Here is a 26673-nt window from a genome sequence, read left to right as displayed (position 1 = left end):
TAAAAAAAAAACCCTGCGTGACCCTGCGATCACGATTACGCGAGACCCTCAGAGGTGCGCAAGTGAGCTAGGAAAATTCTAAGGCCGAGAGCCCTAATAAGTCACCGTCCTTAGCTATCTCAGATACCAGAGCTTTCGCTCGTACACGCAAAAGTTGAAGTCTTGTACAATCATTGTGTCTTCCCGATTCGCACAAATGTTGCACAGAAATCGCACAATAAATGTGTGAAACGCATAACGCAACAGTTGTACTGCGAATACATTGACATAGAATGAAATCAGAATATGTATCATATACCGACACTTTATTTCTCACGTCGAGTGTATTAGTGACTAGACTAGACACATCACATACAATTTGCAGGTTGCGCAAGGCGATATCTCGTTGCTTCACGAAATGAGCGAGACACCCGTGCTGTACATACTTGATACCATTGTTGTAAGTCTCACTCATACTATCGGTGCGTGCTTGCTGCTATTCAGAGGAATGCATGAAGAAGAAAAAGTATCTCGAAAGCGTGTGTGCAAAAGACTTGAAAAGCGTAGCATATGTCTCGTCCTCAAGCAGAAAGGAGGAGAATGGTGTTGCTTCTCGCTCGCTTTGCAATGCTGCTTGATACCAGTTGAAACTGTTTAGGTGTAGTAGTTTGGAGATGCCAAATACATTGGAGAAACGCTAGAGCATTAATTGCGTTATGCCCACCACGCAATCATTGTACTGGTTCCGAATTACATCAACCATTGCGCTAAAAACGCACAATTTTGTACTGGTTTCGCACCATCCAACTTTTGCGTGTATGAAATGAGAAGGCCATATAATGGCTAAAGAATAAACATGAGCTATCGAGAAACATTGATATTCATCCAACTGGCAACACTTTCGGTTAAACTTCATACATTTCCTGAATTCCTTTGCTAAAGTCCTTCCAGAATTATCCAGAACGTTCAAAATGAAAACAGAGATTATGGTAGAATAAAAATAGAAATTATTAACAAATCAGAGTAAATTTAACTTTATATCCCAAAATGCTGTAACTCGAGTTTTACTCATAATACCTCTGAGTGTTTTTTATAATATTTTTTTCAGAAACACGGTGAAAATGTCGAATCTGAAAAAAAGTATACTCATTTACCAAACAACGCAACTTAATTTTTCAAACGTAGAAAGAACATATCTGGCAACACTTCCGCCCCAAATTGATATTTTTTTCCGATTTCTTGACTCTTTTTTTTCAAAATGTTTTTTCTGGAATGTAAATTGATATCATATCAATGATTTGACATGTCCGGAGAAATAGCAAAAATAAAAAAGAAGATTACTTGAAACAGGGGAAAATTTGACTTTGTTTCCTAAAAATGCTGTAAGCCAAGTTTTGCGCATAATACCTCGAGATGGTGTTTTTAATGTAAAATTGTATCAGGAATACGATGAAAATGTCAAAATGGATAGCAATGGTCATCCAAAAACTGTTTCAAAGAGAATATTTTATTTCTGAGGAAACATGAACTGATAATTAAATTATAAATGCCCAGTGGAATAGCCAATAACTTTTTATATTAAGTTTGCTCACTGGTTGAACGGCAGGTACACTGTCCCACTAAATTTTCCCGAACGACCGTTGATGAAAGCCGGGCTCTGGCCGCTTAATATTATAGCAGCACTAGATCAAATAATTTGGTACTCATTCACATTAAAGAGCAATTACGAATTAATCCAACTCGACAGTAACTGCCAGCAGAAACCCGATAGCTGTCGGCTTTCAACCATGGACTGGCACGCCGCAGTAACTTCGCTTCCCGTAACATTACTCACTTGCCGTAGCGCTAGGTTTCAGCAGCAGCAGCGGCGTTTAGGTATTTATGCGGTCAGTACGTATCCGTCGCTCGGGTTTGTTGTTCGTAAATTAAGCTGAATTACACAGTAGAGACGCCCGCCGGTGAGCGACGAACTTTTGCGGCAAAATATTCTCCTACACAGCTAAGGTACACCATCGAAAGACAGACGCAACAGTCTTACCGCTAGCCATCCCTTTTAAGTGGCCTGCGGCTCAGTACACGTAAACCCGTGCACGTAAATCCACCCTAGAGGCAATGGAAATGGAAAAGCGGAAGACAAAAGTTGCTTTTATAAAAGCAACGAGCGCGGTGAAAGGTGTCGCCATTGTTTGGTTTGCGCTTTTTGTTGTTGGAACGTCAAGTCGCGGGATTTCCCGAGTGTACATGCAGGACAAGTGAACGTACTCCGGATACCGGGAAGTGCAATGAAGCACTGTGTAAGTTCTGTGCTACTGTAGACTTCTAGAATAGAATGTTCTGAATATTTTTTTGTGATTGTGCATTTCACATTAAACATTGATGAAGACTTAAATAAAGTAAAGCTACATAGTCTGCAGACGTTATTGTTTTGCAGCTTGTAAATTTAAATCGATATGAAGTGTAACACTCGTAAAGCGTGCAGTGCATTATTAAAGCGTAGAAGAAATTCAGTGATGTGTAACATTTTTCACTTTCTATGTTAGGCGAAGGGTTTTGAAACAGTGAAATACAATGAAGGACTGCTACTGGCGTAACGAGAAATGTTCGAATAAACTCAAACACAGTGCCCCAATTCCGATGAACTAATCGTATAGTTGTGTACACGTGGGTGGTGTATATGAATTCATTATAAAAAATTCAAAGCATTTCGGAAAATTGTAATCTGTAAAAATGTTTCGCGTTCTTTCATGACGAAGTGAAATTGGACAGTAAGAATAACTAGAAATTACTAGGAAAGTTACGTTTTTTATAAATTTACAGTATATTTTCTAAAATAATTGGATCAGAAATTCAGGAGGCCGGAAATGATTGAATAAATGCAGAAACCTAGAGCCTTGTAGAGTTATTACATATGTTTATGCTATGTTTATGAAAATTTTAATATTTCTAGTCAAAATTCAATTTGTTGTCTTTTAAATCATTTTGTTATAATTCTTTCAAAATAAAAAAAAGAATGATTCTTTGTTTCCCCATTAGAAATCACTAAATTTGCTAGCCGTACTGGGCATAGTGACGCTGCCATCGGTTTTCGGCTATAGTTATTCCAGTGTGCAACACTACCAGGATGACGTCAACCAGGAGGACGCCATCCCACTAGATTCCGAATCTGAGGAAATTCAGCAAAACTTCGTCATAGGCACTACACACTCGGAAAAGAAGCACGCCTATCCGGTTCCGGTTTTCCAGAAAATCGGAGTCCCCGTACCCCATCCGATCCCGGTGGCGGTTCCCCAGTACGTGAAGGTTAACATTCCCCAACCCTATCCGGTGCAGGTCAACGTGGAACAGCAGATCAAGGTGCCCGTCTACAGGATCGTGCCGAAGATTATCGAGCGACCCGTGCCATATACAGTTGAGAAGTCCTACCCGGTCGAGGTGGAGAAACCCTTCCCCGTGGAGGTGTTGAAGAAGATAGAAGTCCCAGTTCCGAAGCCGTACCCGGTACCAGTGCCCATCTACAGGCATGTTACGCATAAGGAAAAGACACACCGTAGCTGGCGATACTAGAAGCGTCAGTCATATTGACGGTTAAAATTGTTATCTAATAATATGAATTAATTTATTGTGAAAAATAAAATTATTCAAATGTTATATATAACTACGATTTTGTATAAGTACTCACTTTTATCGAAATACGGCAACCACGTGTATTTCGCACCCTTGACAGTGTCATTGTCATGTTCGGAACATTGCTGTGCTCGGTACGAAGGTGTATCCGGTGGACAGGGATGTGTGTTGCACGTTTTATACCGTGCCCTTTCTCCAATACAAAACAGTCCCCCGTGAGCTGGTGAAGGATGGTCACATTCGCGTGTTTGGCGGGCGATTCCGGCGCCACATTCACGGGAACACTCGCTCCAGGTGCTCCATTCACCCCATCCTCCGTCCATCGGAGGAGGAAGCTCTTCAATGTCTACACACTGTTGGTTCTGGCACCACTTCCGTCTGCCGCAGTTTGTTCCGGGTGCTGCCGGCCGCATCATGGTCATGCAAACGTCGTTAACCAGGCACCACAGCTGGTTGCAAATTTCGTCCAGTGAGCAGACGGTTATTTCCTCGTCGGTCGAATTGAACTGCTGGCGGCACTGCAGATCCGCGTTGTACATCGCCCCTGGCGGTAGCTCCGGATAGCTGTACTCCTGCTGGCTCGGCTGATCTTCGAGGCATTTACCGAGTCCCAAGCTGTGGATAATGGAAAAAATTTACATAAAATCAACTATAAAGTTTCACTAAGTTCTGAGAAGGGCTGCCAAAGCCACAGAAAAGTTAGCACAAAATCCGTTCAATATTTTACTTACTCTAGAAAATGTGTGATGTCTCTGCGGCTACAATTGGACCACGAAACTTGCATCGTGTCCGCTTCGAAGCTGGGCGTCATGATGTGCAGGATCGGTCCGATGCGATGATCGCAACCCGTCTTCGCTGTATCGTGGTACATTCCGAAACTGTAAAGGAAAAGAAAATACACGGTGAGCACGGTGTGAGTTCATAGCACACTGCAGTAACTGTTGCCTAATTAAAGGAGAAAATATTTGCACCAAAAGTGCTGGCGCTGACTTCTCCGTGAAGTTTACTACAGTTTGCTGAAAATGACATCGATTGTATGACTAAAGTTCGAACATACCTTAGATTTAAAAATAAAAACATTTCACTAGCGAATGCTCTAATTTCATATAATCCATTGTAACTCTCAAACAAAGCTCGGCTCGATTTGACATACAGTATCGTTGCCAGCTAAACACAGGGAACCGAGCGTCCGCTTTACATTTTCGTTTGATGATTGAATGCCGCCATATCGTGGCAGTAAACTAATAAACAATAAAGCTAATTATTACTATCGTCAATTTGTCATTGGAATCGTAATGAAACCTTTATGTTGCGCTCAATTACACGCCGATTCACAGCCAGCCGTGCACACGTAAGTGGCGCGGCGCGACGGATGTCGTTCGTTACGTGCGAGTCGGAATTGCGGGAGATTTATGTCCGCTAGTAGTGAATAAATCAAAACTTGTATTACATTATTACACGGTCGGTTGCTGCGGAGTTGTTGAGTACCTGAGGTGTGGGGTAGGGAAAACGGGGAGGGCAAGGAAAAAGATAAATTCGATTGACATATCTGACGGGAAAGAGATTGGTGTTGGAGTGGAAATGGCGATGGATTTTTTTTTGCTTTCAAATGGAACTGGGGTAAAAAATTGTCCTCTCAATTATGGTGGTTGATCTTGACTGTCGGTTACACTCAGATCAGAGCGCTCAGTAAAAATACATATTTTGTTCAATGCTTAAGAGATCTCACTTTGAATAGTAGTGAAAAAATCGTAACCAGGGGAAGCTAGAGGGTCCATTTTGTGACGATCAGCTTCCAAAAGTTCAGGGAAAATTGATCCCGGGAAGTAAGAAAAATGGCAATAAAAAATTACTGTTGACATACTGCCGGTACCCGCATAACTGTCCCATACTGATTTTGGTCACTTTTGAGTTATCATCGGGAATCGACTTAATTGTTATCATATTTTCTGTAAAAAAATTAAAATTGATACTTTTGTATGGAAAAAAATGGAAAAAATACCAAGTTGTTTTTGTCCCATATTGAAAGTACCCGCATTACAGTCCCACTGCATGGTGGAACAAACTGCAAACATATAATTTTGCTCCAGATTAGTGTATATCCGATAATTTTAGGCATATAGAAGTATGTTATTTAATTAACTAGACTAATGTTGTTTTTCTATAGTACAATCTACGTTGCCAATGATACTGCCGGTTGCTGGTTGAATTTATATGTGATGGGACAAAATATGCAAGTACTTTTGAAATGTACCCGCATATTTTGTCCCATTTTGTTTTTTTTTCCAAGTTCTGCAACGCAAAACCAATTCCATCCATGTTTTTTTGTTCTCAACGATAAACTTGTGGTGCCATGAAACTGTTATGGTCATTGGTTCTGGATGTAATTGCTGGAACTCCGAAAATTCACGGATAATATTAAATCGCCGTTTTCTCAACATGTTGTTTTCAATTATGGGACAGTTATCCGGGTACCGGCAGAATAGGAAGACCGGGAAAAAGAAAAGTAAAAAAGCGGCGATTTATTCAATTTGGATTTTATTTTTGTGATATAGAGAAATTTGATGATGATTGATTGATGATGATTTGATGATTCGAATTCATGAAAAAGTATTAAAACAATAAAAAAAGATTGAACAATATTCGAAACAAACTGATTATTGTTTTTAATGTCAAAAGCGGAAGCGAAGACGGATAGTAATTCACGAACAGGAGGATTTCAAAATGTCGTCTTCCTGAAAAATTTTACCCATGCAAAATTTAAAAAAAAAGCAAGCATAGCTTCATGAAACTTTCAAAATTGAATTTTAGTGCCAAATGTCCGGGAGACTTTTCCAGCTCGATTTTCTTTTAGTCTTAGAAAATCGTTTTTGTTAAAAAAATTCCAAATAACACCAGATCCTGACGTTTTATGCAAAATCAAGCGTGAAAAGACATCTTCAGCCCATAAAAACATCTGTGTAAGTTTTAGCTAAATAAAAAAGACCGAATAAAATCGTTATTCTATGTTGGTTGGAAATACTCTTCTGAGTTTTTTTTGGTCAAAAAAGTACTTATTTTATTATGGTTCTATGACTTATAAAAGGATTTTTTTCTTTTCTCCAGTGTAAACTCTTTTGTGGATTTTATTTCTCTCAGATTCATTAAGCAGACAGTATTTTTTTTTTTCGAACTAAATTTCTATTTTTAACAACGGCTTTTTTCCGTTAACACGCAAGTTCATTAAGCAGACAGATTGTTGAGTTTTTTTTTGAATTATTAAAAAACTTGCTCTAGTGGTCGCAACTTGTGTTAAAACTTCATTTGAAGCTTTTTCAGAGAAGTATGGACGTCGAAATATTTATTTGCTCATTCATAGTTCAAGCCTGCATTGACCGTCAACAGGCATAAAATAAGGTGCGTAAGATACTGTCTGTTTCATTGCCCCTTAGAATTCCTACCTTTAATTCATAGACATCAAAAATATTCGCCCACCCAAAGTTGTTACATCACTGTCACTTTGAGCTGACAAAAAACTAAATAAAACAAAACAATGTCCACTGTTTTTTAAACTGTTACCTATGGATTAGCAAAATCGCTAATTTTCCGTAAACTTTTTTCATTGATTTTCGAAATACACAAGTAGGGCTCTCAGGCACATTATCAGAAACTGTGCTTATACGTGCTCACATTTGATGCTTTTAAAGGCCAAAATTAGGAAAACTTCGCATATTTTCTACGTGGTTGCGGCAGACTCTGTAGGGTTAAAATCAATTACTCTTCCAATATTATAAAGCTAACAAAATAGGTTCCTAATTGTATGCAAACATACCATAACAGCTTCAGAAGGATTTTTTATATTCCAACATATTCAACAATATTTGCTTACATATAAAAATACATATTTGAATAAAAAAACTGCTTTGTGTGCAAAGAAACGCGTGTGGTTTGTGTTTTAGATAGCGGTGCTATGATAAAAAAGCTACCCAGCAGCCGGAGCAAATTCTCCGCCGTAGTCTGGATTACGACGGTGAGGCCGAACAAACTGTGACTAGTCGAGTAGCTTGTAGCAAGCAAGTGCAATTGCTAGCTACGAGCTCCTAACGAGAGACAATTACATGTACGTCCCTGCCAAGGATGTAGAAATCGACGGTGTGTTTACCGAGAAGTATCTCGCTGTCGATGACATTTTTTGTTAAGGGGAGTACTGTTTCAAGAGCCTTATGATGTAAAAATTAAAGATACTGGATTGCAAGCAATCGCATTTAGTATCCATTAGGGACTATTCAAAAAGCAAAAAAAATGCCATGGGGGGGTTCTTATAAAGCTACGAAATTGCCTAGAGGGGGGTCTGACTTTGTGCGAAATGCTACGTTGGAGGAGAGGGGGGGTAAAAAAAACCTAAATAACAGGAGGGTTGTGTGCAAAGCCACGTCCGCAAGGTTGAAGTAGAATACTTTTACAAGAAAGATAACCCGGCTGCTTGCGTGTCAGTAATTTTTTTCTAGTAAATAAACGTTGACTAATCAGATCAATCGAATTTTGCGCTTCAACAAGGATTGACCATTTTCAATAATATTGTAAGTTGCTTGTCATGGTTGGGGCTTGACAATTTTTAAATTTTGAGATGAAATTTTTTCGGATGTGCTCATGACTGAAGGAAAAGATAATTCAGTACGTTCTGAGACACGGAAATAAAGTAAAATTTATAACTTTTACAAATTTAAAAATGTAAATTACCTCAAGAGAAAACATTAACGCTATAATCATCAGGTTTTTATTTCATCCTGAAAAGGACAATTTGTTGTTTAATTTGGTATCGGTATTCCTTGTGATAAAATAAACAGTAAAAAGCTGATTTAACACTCAAAACTAGACGGCTCACGTGTTGTCAAAAGTCAAAGTGAGTCAACTTTTCATTGAATGCAATTACTAGTGCCTATACTATCGCACAGAGACTGCATTCACTGAAGTGCCTCACTGCATCAGCCGCTATCGATGCTGAGATCCGCTGCGACTAGTGCGCTATCCATAGCCATGCCACAGTTGTGGCCGCTATACGCTGCCATTGGCATCCACTGTCCCTGCATGAGCTGGCCCAGCTGCTATCGTTGCTGGAATCCGCTGCAACTAGTGCGCTATGCATTGCTACGCCACAGCTGTGGCCGCTTTCCGCCATCGCTGGTATCCACTGCACTGCTAGTGCTGCTGCTAAGAGAGGACGACTGCTGTTGTCGCTGTCTAGAACTATTATGAGCGGCTTCGGCTGAAACAGGCTTTTATATAGGCCAAATAGCATGTTTTAAATTGCAAGGTATATGATTCTGTCGACCGTGCTTGGGAAGCAATCATATAACGACCAATCAGAAGTCGAATTTTTCGTTTTGACAAGGCTTGACTATTTGCGATAGTACAATAGTGTGAATAATAAAATTACAATTATCTTCTTTTGGGAAGCATATTAAAAGATTTTCCAATCTATTGCTGCAAGAACGATGGAAATCCATCGAATACTAACCGATTAATTAGCATTTGAAATTGGACATATTTTTCACTTTTTTCGGGTTTAGATTTTCATTTCACATCCCTATGTAGCCGAACTTCCTGAGAGAAGTATTCTACTTCTAAAGCTACGTCATGTTCCCTTAGAGTGGAGCGTCGTTATATGGAAAAAATAAAACTCAAAACAATCCCAAATTTATCGGGAGTCGATAGAATTTGTCTCCGCTTGGCGCAACGCAATTCAAATTTGTAAGATTTTTATGGAAAAACCTACTATTTTGCATTTTTCATTCCATCGAAGCGCAAAATAAGCTAAACCAAATGTTTTAAGACTTCGAAAAGTAGGTTTTTGATGCTCTACAACTTCGCCGAAGTCACCGAGGAACTACGATGTCCATGAAAAACTCTATAGCTTTTCAAAGTTAAGTATGTCGAACCAATTGCTGAAAAATCATGTTTTTTGCCAACACCGCCGTCAATCAGATTTCTATTATAATTAACCTCTGCAACGTGTTGTAGATCCTACCTGCGCTCTGAATTTTGACCTAAATTTGATTGCTTAGTCCAGCTAAGTGTAAAAACTCGATACGACAGGTTACTTCTGACAGAAATCCTACTGACGCCGGTGCACTCTACCAAAAAATGATTTTCAGCAATTATTTCAACATACTAAACTTTTTTTATTTTAATTAATATTAATAAGATAAAGGCCCAATCGCAGAGAACATAACGGGGCCGAAAAACAAATTTCATACAAATTTAAAATGCAATGCGTCAGGCGAAGACAAAACCAATCGACTTCCGATAAGTTTAGGATTATTTTGGGCCCCAAAAGGAACCAAAAAAAGTTAGTTCTAGAGAACCGATCGCTTTGCCCCATCCTAGTATCCATCGAAGAAGGGAAGAACAACATATTCTGTGAAACTATTTTTTTTTCATTTCTGAAAGAGGTAACGATTTGCGGCCTTAATGACTACTAATTACTACTTAAAACTACGTGAACTGAGGAGAATCTTATATATTTTAGAACTACAAAAATAGCTCGACAATGTGACCAAATGAATAATTGTGCGTTTCCTCAGTGTATTTTGGACCAAATTGCTATGGAAAGAATTCCGTTAACAAGCCACCCAAATTTTCAAAACTCGCGAACAAATGAATTTGTTTTCATCATTTCTTTCTACAAAAACGCAAATTTTTCACAAACTTTTTTCATAGATTTTCGAAGGACACAAGTTGGGCTCTCAGGCACACTATCGTAACTGTGCTTACATTTGATGCTTCTGAAGCCCAAAATAAGGAAAACTTCGCATATTTTCTACGTGGCCTGCGGCAGATTCTGTAGGTTTGAAATCAATTGCTCGTTCAGTTTTAGAAAGTTTATATAATAAGTTCTGTAGCCAGGATGCCTGACGAGAGAGCCGCCAAAACTATCTTCAGTAGAGAACCAGGAAGAGGCCGTCTACTCCGTGGTAGGCCTCGCATGCGGTGGATGTGCGCGGTGGAAGAAGATGCACGATCTGCTGGTGTACGGGGAGACTGGAGAACGGCTGCCCATGACAGAAGAAGCTGGACATCTCTAATTCGTTCGGCCCTAGACCGGTGAACGAATTTACCGGCCCGAGACCGGTTAGCCAACAAAGTAAAGTAAGTAAGTAAGTAATATAATAAGTTCTCAATTGTATGCACACAAAGCATAATAGCTTTAGTAGGATTTTTCATATTTCAATATATTCAGCAATATTCGCTTCTCTGCTTCCGTTGCGATAAGAAGCAAACGAGATTCTCTCCGCTATATACTCAATCACAAAAAAAAAAAAAACAAAAAACAAAAAAAAAACAGATGGTACACGTGTGGTTTGTGTTGTCGATACCGGTGCTGTGATAAAAAAAAGCTATCCAGCAGCTGGAGCAAATTTCCTGCGCCGCTGAGCGCCGGTTTCCCCCTTAGAAGACTGTGCATTGTGTGCAGACGGTATGCATGTGGTTTGTGCTTTCGGTACCAGTGCAGTATTATGTAAACCGTTCCGCTGCCGAAAAAAAATACCTGCACCGCCAAGCGCTGGTTAGCCCATAGTGCTGGTTCAGCTGGCCGAAGCTCACCCAGATGCCTCGAAAGGTCCCTACGTTGTATTCAAATCGACAAAAACCTGGGAAAACGGTTTTCGGCCGTAACATAGACTACGAAGGTGACGCCAAACAAACTACGAGTTGTCGGGTAGCTTGAAGCAAGAAAACGCAATTGCTAGCTACGAGTTTTTCACGAGAGAGTATCGCGTGTACATCCCTGCCAAGGATGTAGAAATCGACGGTGTGTTTACCGAACAGAATCTCACTGTCGCACACTGTTTCCAAAGCTGCAAAAACGTTATTTTGACCCAAAAAACCTAATTTTAGAGCCGTAGCAATGTTGATCCAGTAATTCTCGAAGGGCAAAGCAATGTTGACCCAGTAATTATTCTCCATTTTATAGAAATTGAAACTTTGTGATTAATCCAATAAACAGTGAGAAGCGAGTTTTACTTACACCATTTCTGCTTCTGCAAAGTTGTAGCACATTTTATAAGAAACAACCTTGTCGAAGACGCTATGCTTCTATCTGCCTATTTAAATGGACTTTTGTGGAGTTTACTACAGATTGCTACTAAAAATCATTTTTTTTTCAATATAACATTTAGTAGTGATTTTCTACAATTTTTCTTATTTTTTTTATTAGGAGGGATGTTTTGTGATGAATAATTTATTTACTAACATTTATTCAGAATTCATTTTGTGATTTCTGCCACAACCGGTGACACATCAACACTATCACATGTATTTTAAATTTTATTTCGTTTCGTTCTACAATTTTTCAATGTTCTGCAATGTCGTTTGATATAACGTAAATAACAATTTCATCAAAGAAAGTGTATTTTCATATTTTCATATTTCTTTGGTTCTTGACGATTCTTATTAAAACATGCATTTACTTGCTAACAGATATCTTCAAAATCTACAAATATCTTCAGACCAAACTATTTTTATACTTAGGTTCAAGTAAAACATTAATCAATCCAGATACAGGCATTCGTTTCTCGCTGTATCCTGTGTATGTGTATCCTGGGGGGTGTAATAATCGTTAAAAATTTTTCCACGTGGTATATGATGGCCCCTTATGGGGTGGGCTGTTTCAAGAACCCCATGATGCAAAATGTAACGATACTGGATTGCAAGCAATTGCATTCAATATTCATCGAAGAAAGAAGAAGAACTAATTCAGCAAAACTTTTTTTTTTCATTTCTGAAAGATTCAACTTTGGAGACGTATTTCAACATGAACCGTGTCATACATTAAAATTTCGATCAGAAATTATGAAAGTATAGTTCAAAAGCTTTAAAATCATGTGCTCAAAATTTCATGTTAAATTGGCCCCTTTCAAATTTAATAAATTATGATAGTACAAGAAAATTTTTGCAAACATGGATGCAAAATTTCATGTGACAATCCGTTTTGCTGAATACATGATTTTTACGTAGGACTGCATCTTTTTCAGTGTTTGTTGGGTCTCATTCTGTGGAAACATGTAATTAACGTTCAGAAGGGTAAATGTTGCAGCGAAGAAACCCCGGAATCGATTCAGGAGTATTACCTAGTACAATCGTGAACGATTGATGGTATTACATGCCTTCGTATTGTGCAAGTGTTGGCAGTTGATATTTTTCTGCTAATTTGTAAAAACATTCATGGTAAATTTCATTTGCTATTCTGTGTATTTTACACTTAGAGGCAAACCCTTCCATTTGAACCTCACTTCTGAAGCTACGATATTAAACTTGATATCAATATAATTTCCTTAAACTTTAAGTCAACACCTTTCCGTTCTGGAACGAGCTTCAATCGGCCATCCGCCGCGCTCGAACAATTAATTAGATTTATATGTTGGGGCTGATGCGCAGTACCCTGATTGGAAAATTCCACACCGAAATGCGATTTTCAAACCCACATCGTTGAATCATCCCGGATGCTGAAAACAGATCATATCTGAACCGTTTTACTGTCTCCGATCACGCACCGCCAAACAGCTGTCGGTTGTTTGTACACAGCAGTATGGCCTAGCCGGGGACGACGACGACGACGACGACGACGACGCGTTGTAGTGTCTATTGTAGGTAAAGTGCTTTAATTAAGAAGTCTCCGCAAAGTCTCTGGTGAACGGGTATAGGAGAAAAAAAAACAACGCATCATACTCTACGTATGCAGTGGAATGTTCCTACGGACTACGGAGGGGGTACCTGCCATATTCTAATGAATCAGGGCGATCGGACTCTCGGGTGGAAGGGCGGCGGAAATGCGCGTGATGTGTTTTAATTTATGTCACCACAAAGTGGAATATTAATTAATCAACGACGTTCCGTTCCTGGGAAGAGACGTTCGCTGGCGGGACAGAAACAAACAGCCTCTAATGTAAACGGCAAACAAATAGTTTAGATGTAAATTATCGTCTCCATACGGGCGGGACAGGAGGCAACCGAAGGATATGGCGGAGTGCTACTCTGAGGAGGTGAACCGAACAGATTTTAGTCCACTCTTGCCGGCGATAGGGAAAGGAATGACGTTCATATTTAAATAATTGCTACAACTTTATTTCATACTAGTCTGCCCTCCGGCGCTGCCGGAAAGCTCCATGAAGTCCCTACTGGTTAATAAAAGTCAAACCGTGACTCGGTAGTCATCTGTCAAGGGCCGATCCGGTTCGGTACATAGCTTTATTCCGCGCTGCTGATGATGTGTGATGTTTTGTTGGGCGGAAAATGATTGAGCTCGTGGTGGAAAACTTCGAATGCTGGGACGAGAAATACGGGTCATGATGGATCAATAATTCCGCCTAATTGAAAAATTACAACTAAATTCGGGTTAAGTTATTTCAAGCTTTTGGAACTAAAAACAGCGAATGAAAGGTGACAGAAACCTTGAAATGGTTGATAGGTGAATCGCAAGTACGATCCGGACGGACCGATAACGGCAATCACTTTTCGCGCTAAACTGCACCAACCGACCGAGCGACGGGTGCGAAGCGTTAATTCAATTATTCAAAAAGGGAGTAATTTTTCGCGCTTCCACAATTAATCCGCTGATGGAAGAAATCCTGAATGCGCAGATTGGCTTGCACCGATAACCGATAATAAGCGACAGAAGCGGCTGCAGACGACCGGGGTGATGTCATTCCGTCCGGGGGACTGGATTTATGCCGGATTCTGGTGGAAAACGGTTGCTTGATCATAAATTTGAATTAGCGAGACATTTATCTAGTGGGTAACTGCGGACGAACAGTGCAACGGTGTTAACTGATTAACTATTAAAGCGCGCTACAGAGTCAGGCGAAAGGCGCTGCAGCTGGAATTTTTATTAATTGTCAGCTTAGCTTGGTTAAATCGAGGGCCATGGGTCAAGATCAAGGTCAGAAATACTAGAGAAAGAACCAAAAGCATCCTGCAGTATATTTTCTAGTTGGTGACGTGCTTTGGATGAGTTCGCCCTGTGTCGTGTTTACTCAATTTAGCAGACGGATTTTAGTGCTAGATTTGTTACTCAGTAAAGCATCCTGCTCTCCGCTGAGCGAATGAAATCAATTAAATAACAATTAGTGTTGATTGCTCGAATAATTGGCACAAAAAAATGAATGATTGAAGTATGACACGACGTTCGCTAATGTGGAATAGAAAACACTCTTGGTTTCTCCTATCAATGTTTCACAGAGCAATTATAACCAGCAGCTCTTGGAATTCCGTAAAAAATTATTGCACGTTCGATTTGTTCTGTGTTATATTGTTATTCGTCGTACAATTTTAGGTATCTGAACCATACTTTTAAAACTCTCCCAATCCAGTAAAAAACCTTGAGTATTCGGTATTGTCATGAACTGAAATATGTTTTCCTTAAGCTCTTGGACTTCCTGGTTACTGAATGCAACATTGTATGCATTGTAATGTCAGTTAATCACACATGTGAACACATAAGACCCCGTTTAAATTGTGCGAAGTTATGAGGAAAGTTGAGTTTTGCGCTGTTTTGATCTAATGTTCTTACTTTGGGAACTACGATTCACCTATTCGGAAACTACAGAAAGTCGAAAACAAGAGAACCTAAAAAACTCTTGTACAACTGTGGTTCGTAGAGTGAATTTGTTTTGTCGAAAATATTCTGGTGTTTGTCATAAAAATCATGCCAGTTATAAAACTCATTGTAGGGAAAAAGTACGCACTAAGTTCCTGTTACTGTAAGTAAAAATGTGTTCAATAACGATGTTTTTGTACAGAAACTACCCGAGAATAACTAGTGATACAAATAAAAGTGAAGACTTGTTTCTTTAAAGATATTTTCCTTATTCCAGGAAATTCAGTTTTCCGCGGATGTTCCCCGAAATTAAGGAATTTTACGGTTTCATGATATTTTTTAATAGAATCTTACAATTATTGGTTCAAAGCTCATAATATTACTTTCACTGACCATTTTAATGGTGGTGGTAATATGCTTCCAAGATGTTTCTTCCGGAACAAATTTCCCTGGGATTTATAGTGGTCATAGAAACAATGAAAAAAACACAAGATAAAATTCCATCCAATATAGGTATTTCCGCAACCAGCATGACGTTCAGAGAAATGTCAATGGTCAATTTTGGATGTTTTCTGGAAACCGGAAACCACTATTTTGAATTCAAAAATCGCGTCTAGAGTTGAGTTCTGGTCTATGCACATCATTCCGATTCGGCCATTTAAGGCTGCTTTCCGAAAAAAACGGAAGTCACCATCTTACAAATCGAAATGGCATTTAGGATTGTTCTCATGTTTCTGGACATTATCTAGATTGCGAAAGTACTCATATAGAGTGGTATTTGGTCAATTTTTACTATTTTACGCAAACCGGAGTTCAACATTTAGCAATTAAAAATAGCGTCTGGAGATGATTTCTGACCTCAGCATCAATTCGAATCTGAAATTACCCACATTTGGTGGTATTTGACAAATTACAGTTGTTTTTCGGGAACCGGAAGTCCCCATTTTTGAATCTGAAATGACCTCTGGGGCCGTCTTCGGATCTTCATCGCTTCATCCCAGTTCCGAAAATACCCATAGTGGATAGTATTTAATCTTGTGTTATTTAGTTGTTTCTATGGTCTCTAGAAGCCCCAGTGGAATCTGTTCCGGAAGGTATATTTCTAGGGCATATCATCAAAACACCAAAAGAATAGTAATAGTAATAAATTCCCAGTTCATACCTTGCGACCTTTTGCCCCGTAGATGAATATTTCTGCCCCGCATGCGGAGTAAAAGTTCGCATTTTAGAATTTTTTTAACCCCTAAATGCGCAATGTTGTTTTAAAACAACACTACTAAAAACGTTTCAAAATTTATGTATCTTAGTGTTTTTTGGAAATATAACTCATTAGAACAGCTCTCTAAACTCTAACGAAGAAAACTTCACAGCTGGAAGTGCTGTATTTTAATGTTTTGTTTTTTATTTCAAAATCTGGGAAACGAAAAAAAACATGGCGAGATTCCCGACTGGTGCTGACTGTCTTTGTAAATAAATTTTAAAATAAGGTTAGTGGTTAGTAAAAATGTCTGAATTATCAGTAATTATACTATCAAAAGGTCTGGTTACTGTTAACAAAAGTAATTGTTTCGACTTTATTCTGCGATAAAGTCACAGTGTTGTTTAAAAACAACATGGTGATATTTGCACATTAAAAAGTAAATTTTTCAATTTTTTTATGCATATTGGTTAGAGGTTAAACTGAAATTCTCATGCTACAAACAAAATTCGAAAAAACTATGGTAATACGTTTTGTAGAAAAAAGGTTCATGTACCGATTGGAAACAAAACCAAATTTTATGATAGTTTTTTGCAAAAGTTCTGTTGCACCTCACTAGTCTACTTGGATTCTGAGACTTTTGGGTTCTTATTTCAAATTAAAAGATTCCTAAATATTTGATTTCTTGGAAGCTCAGATTCCTAGGTTTCTGGTTATTGGATTTTCATTTTATCGAATTTTTGGTTTCTCGAATTGATAGACTCTTGGATGCGTAGGACACTTGTACACAAAGATTATTAGTTGTTTCGATGAATAAATTCCTGAAGAGTTCTCAGATTGTCCATCTGTTAGAACTTTCAATTAAAGCGTGCTCCATTAAGAATCCGGAATAAATGAATTAGTCTCTCGTAGTTGGTCGCATTTTTCCTACTTTTTTTGTAGGATTTGAACCGCTGCGACCATTTTTTTATCTTTTGTGGTTGGTTTTTGTATTTCGTCAGAACTTTCTCGTATAGCTTTCCATCGCGTGTTTTAGACACTAGGTTTTGCCTAAGTGTCTTGTTGGGTTGCTTACAGGCAGGGAAAGAACGGTAGTCTCCTTATAGACATATCCTCCTCACTATTGTTAGCTCCATATATTTTGGCGATATCCCGATCCGAGAGTCTAGAATTTACGTTGAATCCCCTAAATACTTCCCAGTTCAGCAGCCGATCGTATGTTCGACTACGAAGCTTACTCTGATCTTTCTGGGTCATGAATGACCGTTCTCGGAAACTTTTAGGTACATGAAAAGCGAATATTTTTAAAATAAATAACTTTCAAAATACTTTGAATCTGGCACTGCTTCGCAACTGGCAATATTCCCGTATTTAAAATGAAGCAAGTTTTCTTTAGCTTTTAGATTGCCAATGCTTGCCCTTTTTTCGAGGGTACAGGAATCTTGAACTTTTGTTTTTTTTTATAGATTGTTTGGCTCAACTTATGAGGTTTTTTGGAAAGGATTTGAATTTTGGAAAGATTAGGATTCTCAGGTTATTTGACTCTTGGATTCTTATATTTTAACTTTTGATTTTTTTTAACTTTCGATTTTCAGGCTTCTGGTACTCCGATTCCAGGAACCACAGATCGGATACTTGGAATCTGTAAGATTTCAAAAGATTAAACATGAAAGGCTTTATGATTCGAATTTCGGTATGTAGATTTCTGGAATTTTGGATTCTCAAGTGCTCCAATTTTTAGGTTTTCATATTATTGGATGTCTATTCTCGACATCTTGTACGTTTGGAATTGTGAACTCTCGTATTTAGAATTCCTGAAGATTTTTGTTCTTAGATTCAGAGACTTGGTTATTTTTAAATTATGGTCTGTTTGAATTCCACATTCTTGGGTTCTGGGTAGGTAACTGAAATGTTTGGATTCTAAAAATTTTGAGAGCAGTTTATGTAAATTTTTGGACCTATGCTTTTTAGTTCTACTTACTTTGTAATTCTTAGGAATTCTGAAGTACAGAAATCTAGAGTTTTTGTTTGTTTCTTTGTTTGTTTATTTGTTCGGCCACTAGCACATTTCAAGGTTATCGGGCCGTTGGTATATATACATTTTTAGTTGCAATTATAATTTATCTTTATAATCTTTATAAACTTTATAAACTTTATAAACAATTATATCCTTATTAACTAGTGTTTTTAAAAACAAAAGAAAAATAACATTTAAAATAAGATCGTATAAATTACTATTTTTCATAAATCTCACACATCTTTTGATTGATTTGCATCATGTTTAGGCTCTTTAATACTGCTTATTGACTGTTTATTTCTAGCAGATGAAAATTGTCGACATTCATTAAATACATGATTTACTGTTAATGGGGCTTTACAGATTACGCAATTTGGAGAGATGTCAGGAGATATGAATGCGTCAAATTTGTGTGTCCTAGTCTCAATCGCGTTATTATGACACTATCTCGACGGTTCTAGAGTTTTTGATTTAAATTACATGTTCTGGGGTCTTTAGAATATGAGCAATTTCATGATAGTTGTTTTATACTTCCAATAGAAAAAATCCAGTGTTTGAACAATTTTTAAGGAAAAAAAAACAAGAAACATGTTTGTAATGAAAACTACAAAATGTTAACTTAACATTGATCGTAGTCTGATCATGGAAAAAAGAAAGCTGAAAAGTTAAAATTTTCTTGAGGGGGGATCCCACTCTGGAAGGTCGAAAAATAATGAATTTTCATTATTTTTTTTCGATGTTTTGAGTAAAATGAAGTGTTCGGGTATTTTGGCTATTTATTATGGTATATTTGAAGATGTATTTTGCATGTCGTAGATGCTGTAGTGTGTTGAACTTATCTTTGTGACAGGCTAAACCGTTTTTGTAAGTGGCTTCACCTTTTTTTTGAGTTTTGTCTCCTTCCCAGTTTCGCAAGACGCAAGACATTGTACGAAAAAAAGCTATTTCTTGTTGGTAACCAGCGGAAAAGGAAAAGGAGTATCGTCTAAGGAGTATACTCCCGGTTTATCTGTAATATTCTGTTGACTGTACTAGGGAAAGTGACTCAGTTCTGATTGGTCGAAATAAGCGTTTCAACAAGTCTTGACAATTTTCAATAGTATAATAGTTCGCATAATTCATAGAGAAATGCGGCTTTTTTAGTCTTTACGGTGGTTCAAAACGCTACCATGTTTTATGTTTTGCTCTTTGGACTTGACCTTCCTTAGGGTATCTACAAATTTAATACATCAAACCAAATCAAACCAAAATAATGGACATATCCCTTTCCGTATCTCAACTACCAAAGCTTGCGTGTTTTCACATATCAATCACTTCTCAGACTGTAAACTAGAGGCCAGATTTGGATAGAATAAATTTGATCTTAGCCGGATTCTTGCATGCGATTGCGAAAAATAACCAGAACCAAAGTAATGTCCCAGCACCAACGCCACCATCCCGGCCACCATCTTTTCCAATATACCCTCGTCAATAGAACCAATTTCATCTCCAATGAGCTGCAAAAACTGTCTCGAGTGAGCGCGATAGAGTATCTCTCCCACCATATACTCATTAACAACAGTAATATTGTTTCATGTAAAAAAAAAAACAAAAAATCAGAGTCCATCTTGATGTAATCAAAGGTGTGGTAAAAAGCAGAAAAAACGATTTGAATCCTCCAACGCATCGTGCTTTTTAATGTAGTAAAGGAGTTGTAGGTAGTTTTAAAGCTCTAACTAATTCTAACGTTTCGATATAGAAATCTTGAAGGTGAATCTGTTAAGAGCTATGCCAACCGATCGTATACGGTGCTACTTTATATGAATGTTTTGGGGAGAATAACGTTAAAATTTGAAAAAAAAGTAAAGTATATTTTAAAAAAATATTCAAATTTACAGGTCCCCTGAGGAAGGCCAAGCCCGAAGGCCGAAACGTTGGACATAAAACAAAGTATCGTTATGATCCACCGTTGCACATAGGAGTACGTAGAACAAAAACTTGGCCAAAATTGAAAAAATGAGTTTTCAGACAGCAAATGTATCTTAAAGTGGTTTTATCTCTATTAAGCTTTATATTTAGACATAAAAACTAATTATCAACAAGTTTTCGTTAAGTTAAATCACCTAGCAGTGATATATCAACTTTCCTCTGCTATTACTCTGGAACTCGGAAAAAGCACAAATATGGTACGAGCTTGTTCTGGTGAATACCTTTTGCCAATAATAGATTCTGATACTTTTAAAGCGTCATATAAATCGCTAGATTTAAAAGGATCGTCTGATATGGATATGTTGGAAACCGCAGTGCTCCCAGTATATCAGTGAGTCATTGGAACTGCTTAACTAAACTCATCCAATGGTACATTTACGGAGTGATTCGCGATTAGGGCGCAACTAACAAAATGTAAACAGATCGTTTTATTACAACATTGGTTTCGAAAAGACTTACAAAATTCATGACAAGAATCCTTCCTTTTGTATAAATCGATAAAATTATTTGAATCAAGTTTTTAGTGAAGGGCGACAAAACAGTTTATCCAACACAAAAGATACTTTGGAACTAGGCCCTTTACATTGTTTCGAATCAACGGGCTTATTTGTGAAATATTTCGTAAACAGGCGACAGTAAAAAATGTAGTATTGTTCGGAAACTCTAAGACAGGTTTATTTTACGTCGATTTTTAGTATTGATGTTAATGTTAGTCACTCTCTTGAAAATTACGATTTGAAAATATACTTCCAAATTTTCAAACTGATATTTCTCAATGTTTATCTTTTGCCAGTTGCGCCCTTATCGCAAATCACTCCGGATTTTCTCTTAGCATTTGCGTTTTGCGCCTCTTGCTTCGATCACTGCAATCAATCCTTTGTTTAGACGAAATGAATGTGCAGCTTCAGACCAACTTTACACTTTTATGGTTAAGCTATACCAATTTTGTCATATTTCGAAACTGTCAATTTTATTTAAACTAACTTTTGAGGCGACTTCGTTGATATCTTAAGATCGAGTGCTTCTTGAAGGACATTTGTTTTTTTTTGTAAGATTTGGACCACTCGATCATTGTTTTTGTCTTTTGTGGTAACATTTGATGGTTTTTCCAAGTTTTTATTCCAGAAACAGAAACTTTTTATAACTTGAAAGTTCGTAGCATTGCGCAATCAACCCGAATAGGGTATTTCTCGGCACGTTATCACAAAATCTGAAGAAACTAATCAAATTTTTACAACCGAAAGCATGACGAATGCGCTCATTCAATAAAAAAAATAAAAATCAAATCTGGACGTTCCAACTTCGCATTGATCGCAATCACGAATGGGTGAGCATGGGGCAGATTTTCTTTCTGGTACTTACTCAGTAACACATAAGCTTTCCAATGGTGGGTGAATTTTTGCTGGGACTTGCTGGGAACCCAAACAAAAATCCTTTTTTGTAAAAAAATTGTTAATCAAAAGAAACTGAAAGACACGTGTATGGCAAGACCCCGTTTTGAAGAAGTTTTTTCAACCTATGCGTGTTGCATTACCGACATAAATTTACTTAACATACTTTCGTTTTTACTGCTCATATTAAATTTACGTTCAAGAATCACTTTAAAGTTAGAATAAGATGAGTGGAAGTCTATGTTTTTCGTAGAACAATTTGTGACTTATTCATGGGCTCTTACTAACACCAAGGTTATGATAGTTACTGTCGTTAGTGAAGAACTCAGATAATTTCAAGCTGGCCCGCATACAATGAAGTAAGTATCAGAAAATGTAAAAAGGATCAATAGAACGAGAAACACTTAAATTTTTCTTGTCGTATTTTGGCCAGGTTTTTGTCTGAAATACTCCTATGTGCGTTGGGATTTCAAAATGCTGTATTTCCCTATTCCCTGTTTTTGAGCGGATATGGTTTGATTAATAAGTTTTGAGATTTGATATTTTCGTTATGGTCCAGAGTTTAAAATTTTTTGATTCCTGCATTGAAAAATACCAAGAATTTTCCAGCTGGAACTTCGGAATCCTGCTCGAGAAATACAAATGCAAGAATTTAGGAATCACACAATTTAGAGGGTTAAAGGGTGAAAATCTATATTTGTGAAGCTGTTAGCGCTGATTTACCTATCTCTCTATTTCTCCTCACATGGTCATAAAGGAAATTGTGAAAATTGAACATGTAATGTAAAGTAAGCCTGCACAATATTGTCGCGGGAGTGACATTACACTTACTATCAGAATGATCGAGGACTCCGTACTAGAAATGACAACTTGCTGATTGTTAAAATAAAATTACAGTAACATAAAATTGCAGTTATTGCACAAAATAATTGATAACGAACATTTTCATAGGTGAAGAAATAAAACGAACATTTTCAGTCGGTTATATTTTATAATAAGTCGGTGATATTTTATAGCTGCGTAGCCGCAAGGTTACAGAGTCCGCTTGGTCAAGCGAATGGTCGTGGGTTCGAATCTTAGTAGAATCAGGCCATTCGATGTCAAAAAGGACTTTAACGTGGGTTTATTCTCAGGCTCTCCACTAGTTACTCTTCCTTTACGCTGAAATCTACAATACGTTTGTGTGACTTCCTCTTTACAAACATAAGTCTCTCTTATCAATAAAACTGGCCAGAAGGACACACGACGAAACTTCTCCAGGGAATTATAATTGGTGATATTTGGAAGAAGGAACGAGCCCCGGTATAGGAAAACAGAAAGCGTGTAAACGGAAGGGTAGCACATCACACACAAGCACTGATAAAAAATAATAATAATAAGCATGCCACTTCCCAATAGCGATATTGCTAATAATAGAAGTGCGGGATACAGCAGACACCCGGGCATATCTCACAATAGATCAACGATTCTGGTCGCAGTGAGGAAGTCCATACAGGAAAAAAAATAATTCTTAAGCAGCACGGAGAGGGTATGTCATTATCCGCCCTGAAAGTTCACTTGCTACCTGGGCAGTACAATTTAGTAAAAGTTTGATCTTGCTCGATGAGGAAATGGTAAAAAGCTGCGGAGCACGATACGTCGCATCTACCTTTTCTTATTAATTTAAATTAAAAACTGAATGCTGAGTCATGGGTACCCTCCCAGTTGGTCTCGAGGTACGATGCTGGCCTAACAAGCCAGTTGTCGTGGGTTCGAGTCTCGGCTCGGGAGTTACTGTTAGTGTCAGTAGGATCGTAGCGCTAGCCCCGCAATTGTCCTGTACACTAAACAGTTGGCTGCGAAGTCTGTGTATAAGAAACAGAAGGTCGAGTTCCGAATCGGAATGTAGCACCAAGGCTTTGCTTTGCTTTTTGCTGAGTCATGGGTAATTCTTTGATTACCGAATTGCTCGGTCCAAAACCACTCCTTATGGTTTGGTTAATATAATTATCAGGGTGCCAGCCAAAATGGTCATCTCGAATTTCAAAAAAAAAAAAACTCTATACAAAATGTTCACCTGCTCGAAAAAATACCCTGTGCAAAATTTCAGCTCAATCGGACTTAAAATGGGGTGGCGCAAAGCGATTGAAGTTTGGCTTTTTTGAAAACCGAAAAATCACCCAAGGGGGGGGGGGGTTACGTGAAATTTCGGTTTTCAAAAAAATTTTTTTTGATGCCAAATGACTTAAAAACGCATGAAACGTCGAGAATTGGTGTCATCTGAAAAAAATTTTGTTCTGCAAAAACTTGTTTTCTGGGTTTTTTTTCAATTGTGGAAGGCGGAGTTCAAAATGTTTAGGATTTATCTTTTGAAATTGATCACTAGTCTCTCAAAATAGCTTGTATAATGATATACACTATAACTAGCATCGAATACATTATGTTTCATTAGGGTGGTTCATAATATTGTGAAAAATGAGTATAAAATAAAAAAAAAGCACTCCGGTCCGTTTGATTGGTGTGACGTCTTCGACAAAGTTGTAGATAATAACTCGGCCTTTCCAAAAAAATTACACTCAAAAAATTATTCGTTCAAAAGTTAGAAGAAAGATTAAAAATTAATTATTCAAAAGGGCTCATTTTTTAAAAACTTGATTTTATAATAAAACCTACGAAATATTACCAAAACAATGAAACCAGTCCGATCATATAGAAATAAAAAAAAAAGTTATCATTTGAAAAAAAAAATATTTTTTGAAAAAAAAATTATTTTCAATTATTATTTTAGAAAGCATATTTTTTTTTTTGAAAGGGCAAAATTATCTACATCTTTGCCGATGGTTTATTTGATTGGCATAGTGTATCTGGCAAAGTTGTAAATAATAACTTCGTTCCTTAAAAAAAAAAATGTACCCTGCGAAAAAAAAATAAATTTAAAATATATAACTTTTTTTCTGATTTCTCCATGGCCGCTTTCGTTGTTCAGGAAAACTTTCGTAGTTTTTGTAAAAAAAACAGGAGTGTTGTGTGCAAAGCCACGACCGCAAGGTTGAAGTAGAATACTTTTACAAAAAGATAACCCGGCTGCTTGCGTGTCAGTCATTTTTTCTAGTAAATAAACGTTGACTAATCAGATCAATCGAATTTCGCGCTTCAACAAGGATTAACCATTTTCAATAATATGGTAAGTTGCTTGTTATGGTTGGGGTTTGACAATTTTTAAATTTTGAGGTGAAATTTTTTTGGATGTCGAGCTCATGACTGAACGAAAAGATAATTCAGTACGTTCTGAGACACGGAGATAAAGTAAAATTTATAACTTTTATAAATTTAAAAATGTGAATTAACTCATGAGAAAATATTAACTTGATTGAAGTTTTTATTTCATCCTGAAAAGGACAATTTGTTGTTCATTTTAGTATCGGATAAGATGCCGATCACATCTTTGCGTTATCACTGACAGTGTGAATAAAATATTCCTTGTGATAAAATAAACAGTGTAAAACTTATTTAACACTCAAAACTAGACGGCTCAAAAGGCTGTTGTCAAAATGAGTCAACTTTTCATTGAATGCATATACTAGTGCCCACTATCGCACAGAGACTGTATTTCACTAAAGTGCCTCACTGCATCAGCCGCTATCGATGCTGAGATCCGCTGCAACTAGTGCGCTATCCATTGCTACGTCACAGCTGTGGCCGCTTTCTGCTAGTGCTGCTGCTAAGGGAGGACGACTGCTGTTGTCGCAGTCTAGAACTATTATTTGTGGCTTCGGCTGAAACAGGCTTTTATATAGGCCAAATAGCATGTTTTCAATTGCAAGGTATATGATTCTGTCGACCGTGCTTGGGAAGCAATCATATATCGACCAATCAGAGGTCGAACTTTTCGTTTTGACAAGGCTTGACTATTTTCAATGGTACAATAGAGTGAATAATAAAATTACAATTATCTTCTCCTGGGAAGAATCTTAGAAGATTTTCCAATCTATTGCTGCAAGAACGAAAGAAATCCATCGAATAATAACCGATTTATTAGCATTTGAAATTGGACATATTTTTCACTTTTTTCGGTTTTAGATTTTCATTTCACATCCCTATGTAGCCGAACTTCCTGAGAGAAGTATTCTACTTCAAAAAATCGGTTTTTTAATCGGGCTGTTTTAGTGCTCGGACTATCCGGATTAAAATATCCGGATATCCGACCTCGTATATCCGACCTCGGATATCCGACAAATATCCAAAATCCGGATTAACCGGATATCCGGATATTATCCGACAGGATATCCGGATTTTCGGATAGTCGGATATCCGGATATTGTATCCGAACATAGTGTAATGAGAATTATGTAAATAATTACCCACGAGGGGACGGGGGATTGTAGAAAAAGCCATTTTTCGCGTTACATGTCATTCGAACGGGCCTAAAAGACAGAAAAAAAACCCGGATATCCGGATAGTATATCCGGATATCCGACTATTCGGTTATCCGTATCCGGATATCCGGACATCCGAATAGTATTCGTTTACACATCCGTGATCCGAGCTTCGGATAACCGGATCACGAATATATCCGGGTAAAAGTCCCAGCACTAGCTGTTTTCGATAACTAATTTATAACTTTCTTTTATTTTTTTTTCCAAATTAGTAATTTGTTTTCAGAGTGTATTTTTTTTTAAAAACAAAACTATTATCTACAACTTTGCCGAAGATGTCACACCGCTCAAACGAACCGTGTTGGCTCTAAAAATTTTTGTAATCATCAATACCTATCCGAAATAGCATTTTCCAATAGCTTTTCAAAAAATGAGTTGTGTTTCAATGAATTAAACCAATAGCACAAAATGGCATCTTTTGCCTATAAAAACGTCTATGCAAACTTTCAGCCAATGGGCACGTTCACGTTCTGATGATGTAAACTTGACAGAAAATGTATGGTCGA

At 37.6% G+C, this 26673-nt stretch overlaps 2 protein-coding genes across 2 annotated transcripts in view; one reads left to right on the top strand and one right to left on the bottom strand.

Annotated features, from left to right (window-relative positions):
- Positions 1-26673, bottom strand: part of LOC129726885 (A disintegrin and metalloproteinase with thrombospondin motifs 7) — a 97281-nt gene that overhangs the window by 9617 nt on the left and 60991 nt on the right. Inside the window, exons 9-10 of the mRNA XM_055684087.1 lie at positions 4335-4481; positions 3659-4218 (exon numbers count right to left, since the gene is read on the bottom strand). Of these exons, the coding sequence (XP_055540062.1) occupies positions 3659-4218; positions 4335-4481 (707 nt within the window). The remainder of the gene's footprint in view (positions 1-3658; positions 4219-4334; positions 4482-26673) is intronic.
- On the top strand, positions 1889-3663 carry LOC129726888 (uncharacterized). Its single transcript, XM_055684094.1, has 2 exons — positions 1889-2273; positions 3013-3663. The coding sequence occupies exons 1-2, from the start codon at positions 2262-2264 to the stop codon at positions 3541-3543; spliced, it is 543 nt and encodes a 180-aa protein (XP_055540069.1). The 5' UTR covers positions 1889-2261; the 3' UTR covers positions 3544-3663.

This window comes from Wyeomyia smithii, chromosome 3 (genome assembly GCF_029784165.1).
Source record: "Wyeomyia smithii strain HCP4-BCI-WySm-NY-G18 chromosome 3, ASM2978416v1, whole genome shotgun sequence".
Classification (NCBI taxonomy): domain Eukaryota; kingdom Metazoa; phylum Arthropoda; class Insecta; order Diptera; family Culicidae; genus Wyeomyia; species Wyeomyia smithii.
Note: the sequence above shows the minus strand (reverse complement) of the source record. Positions and strands in the feature narration are given on the sequence as shown.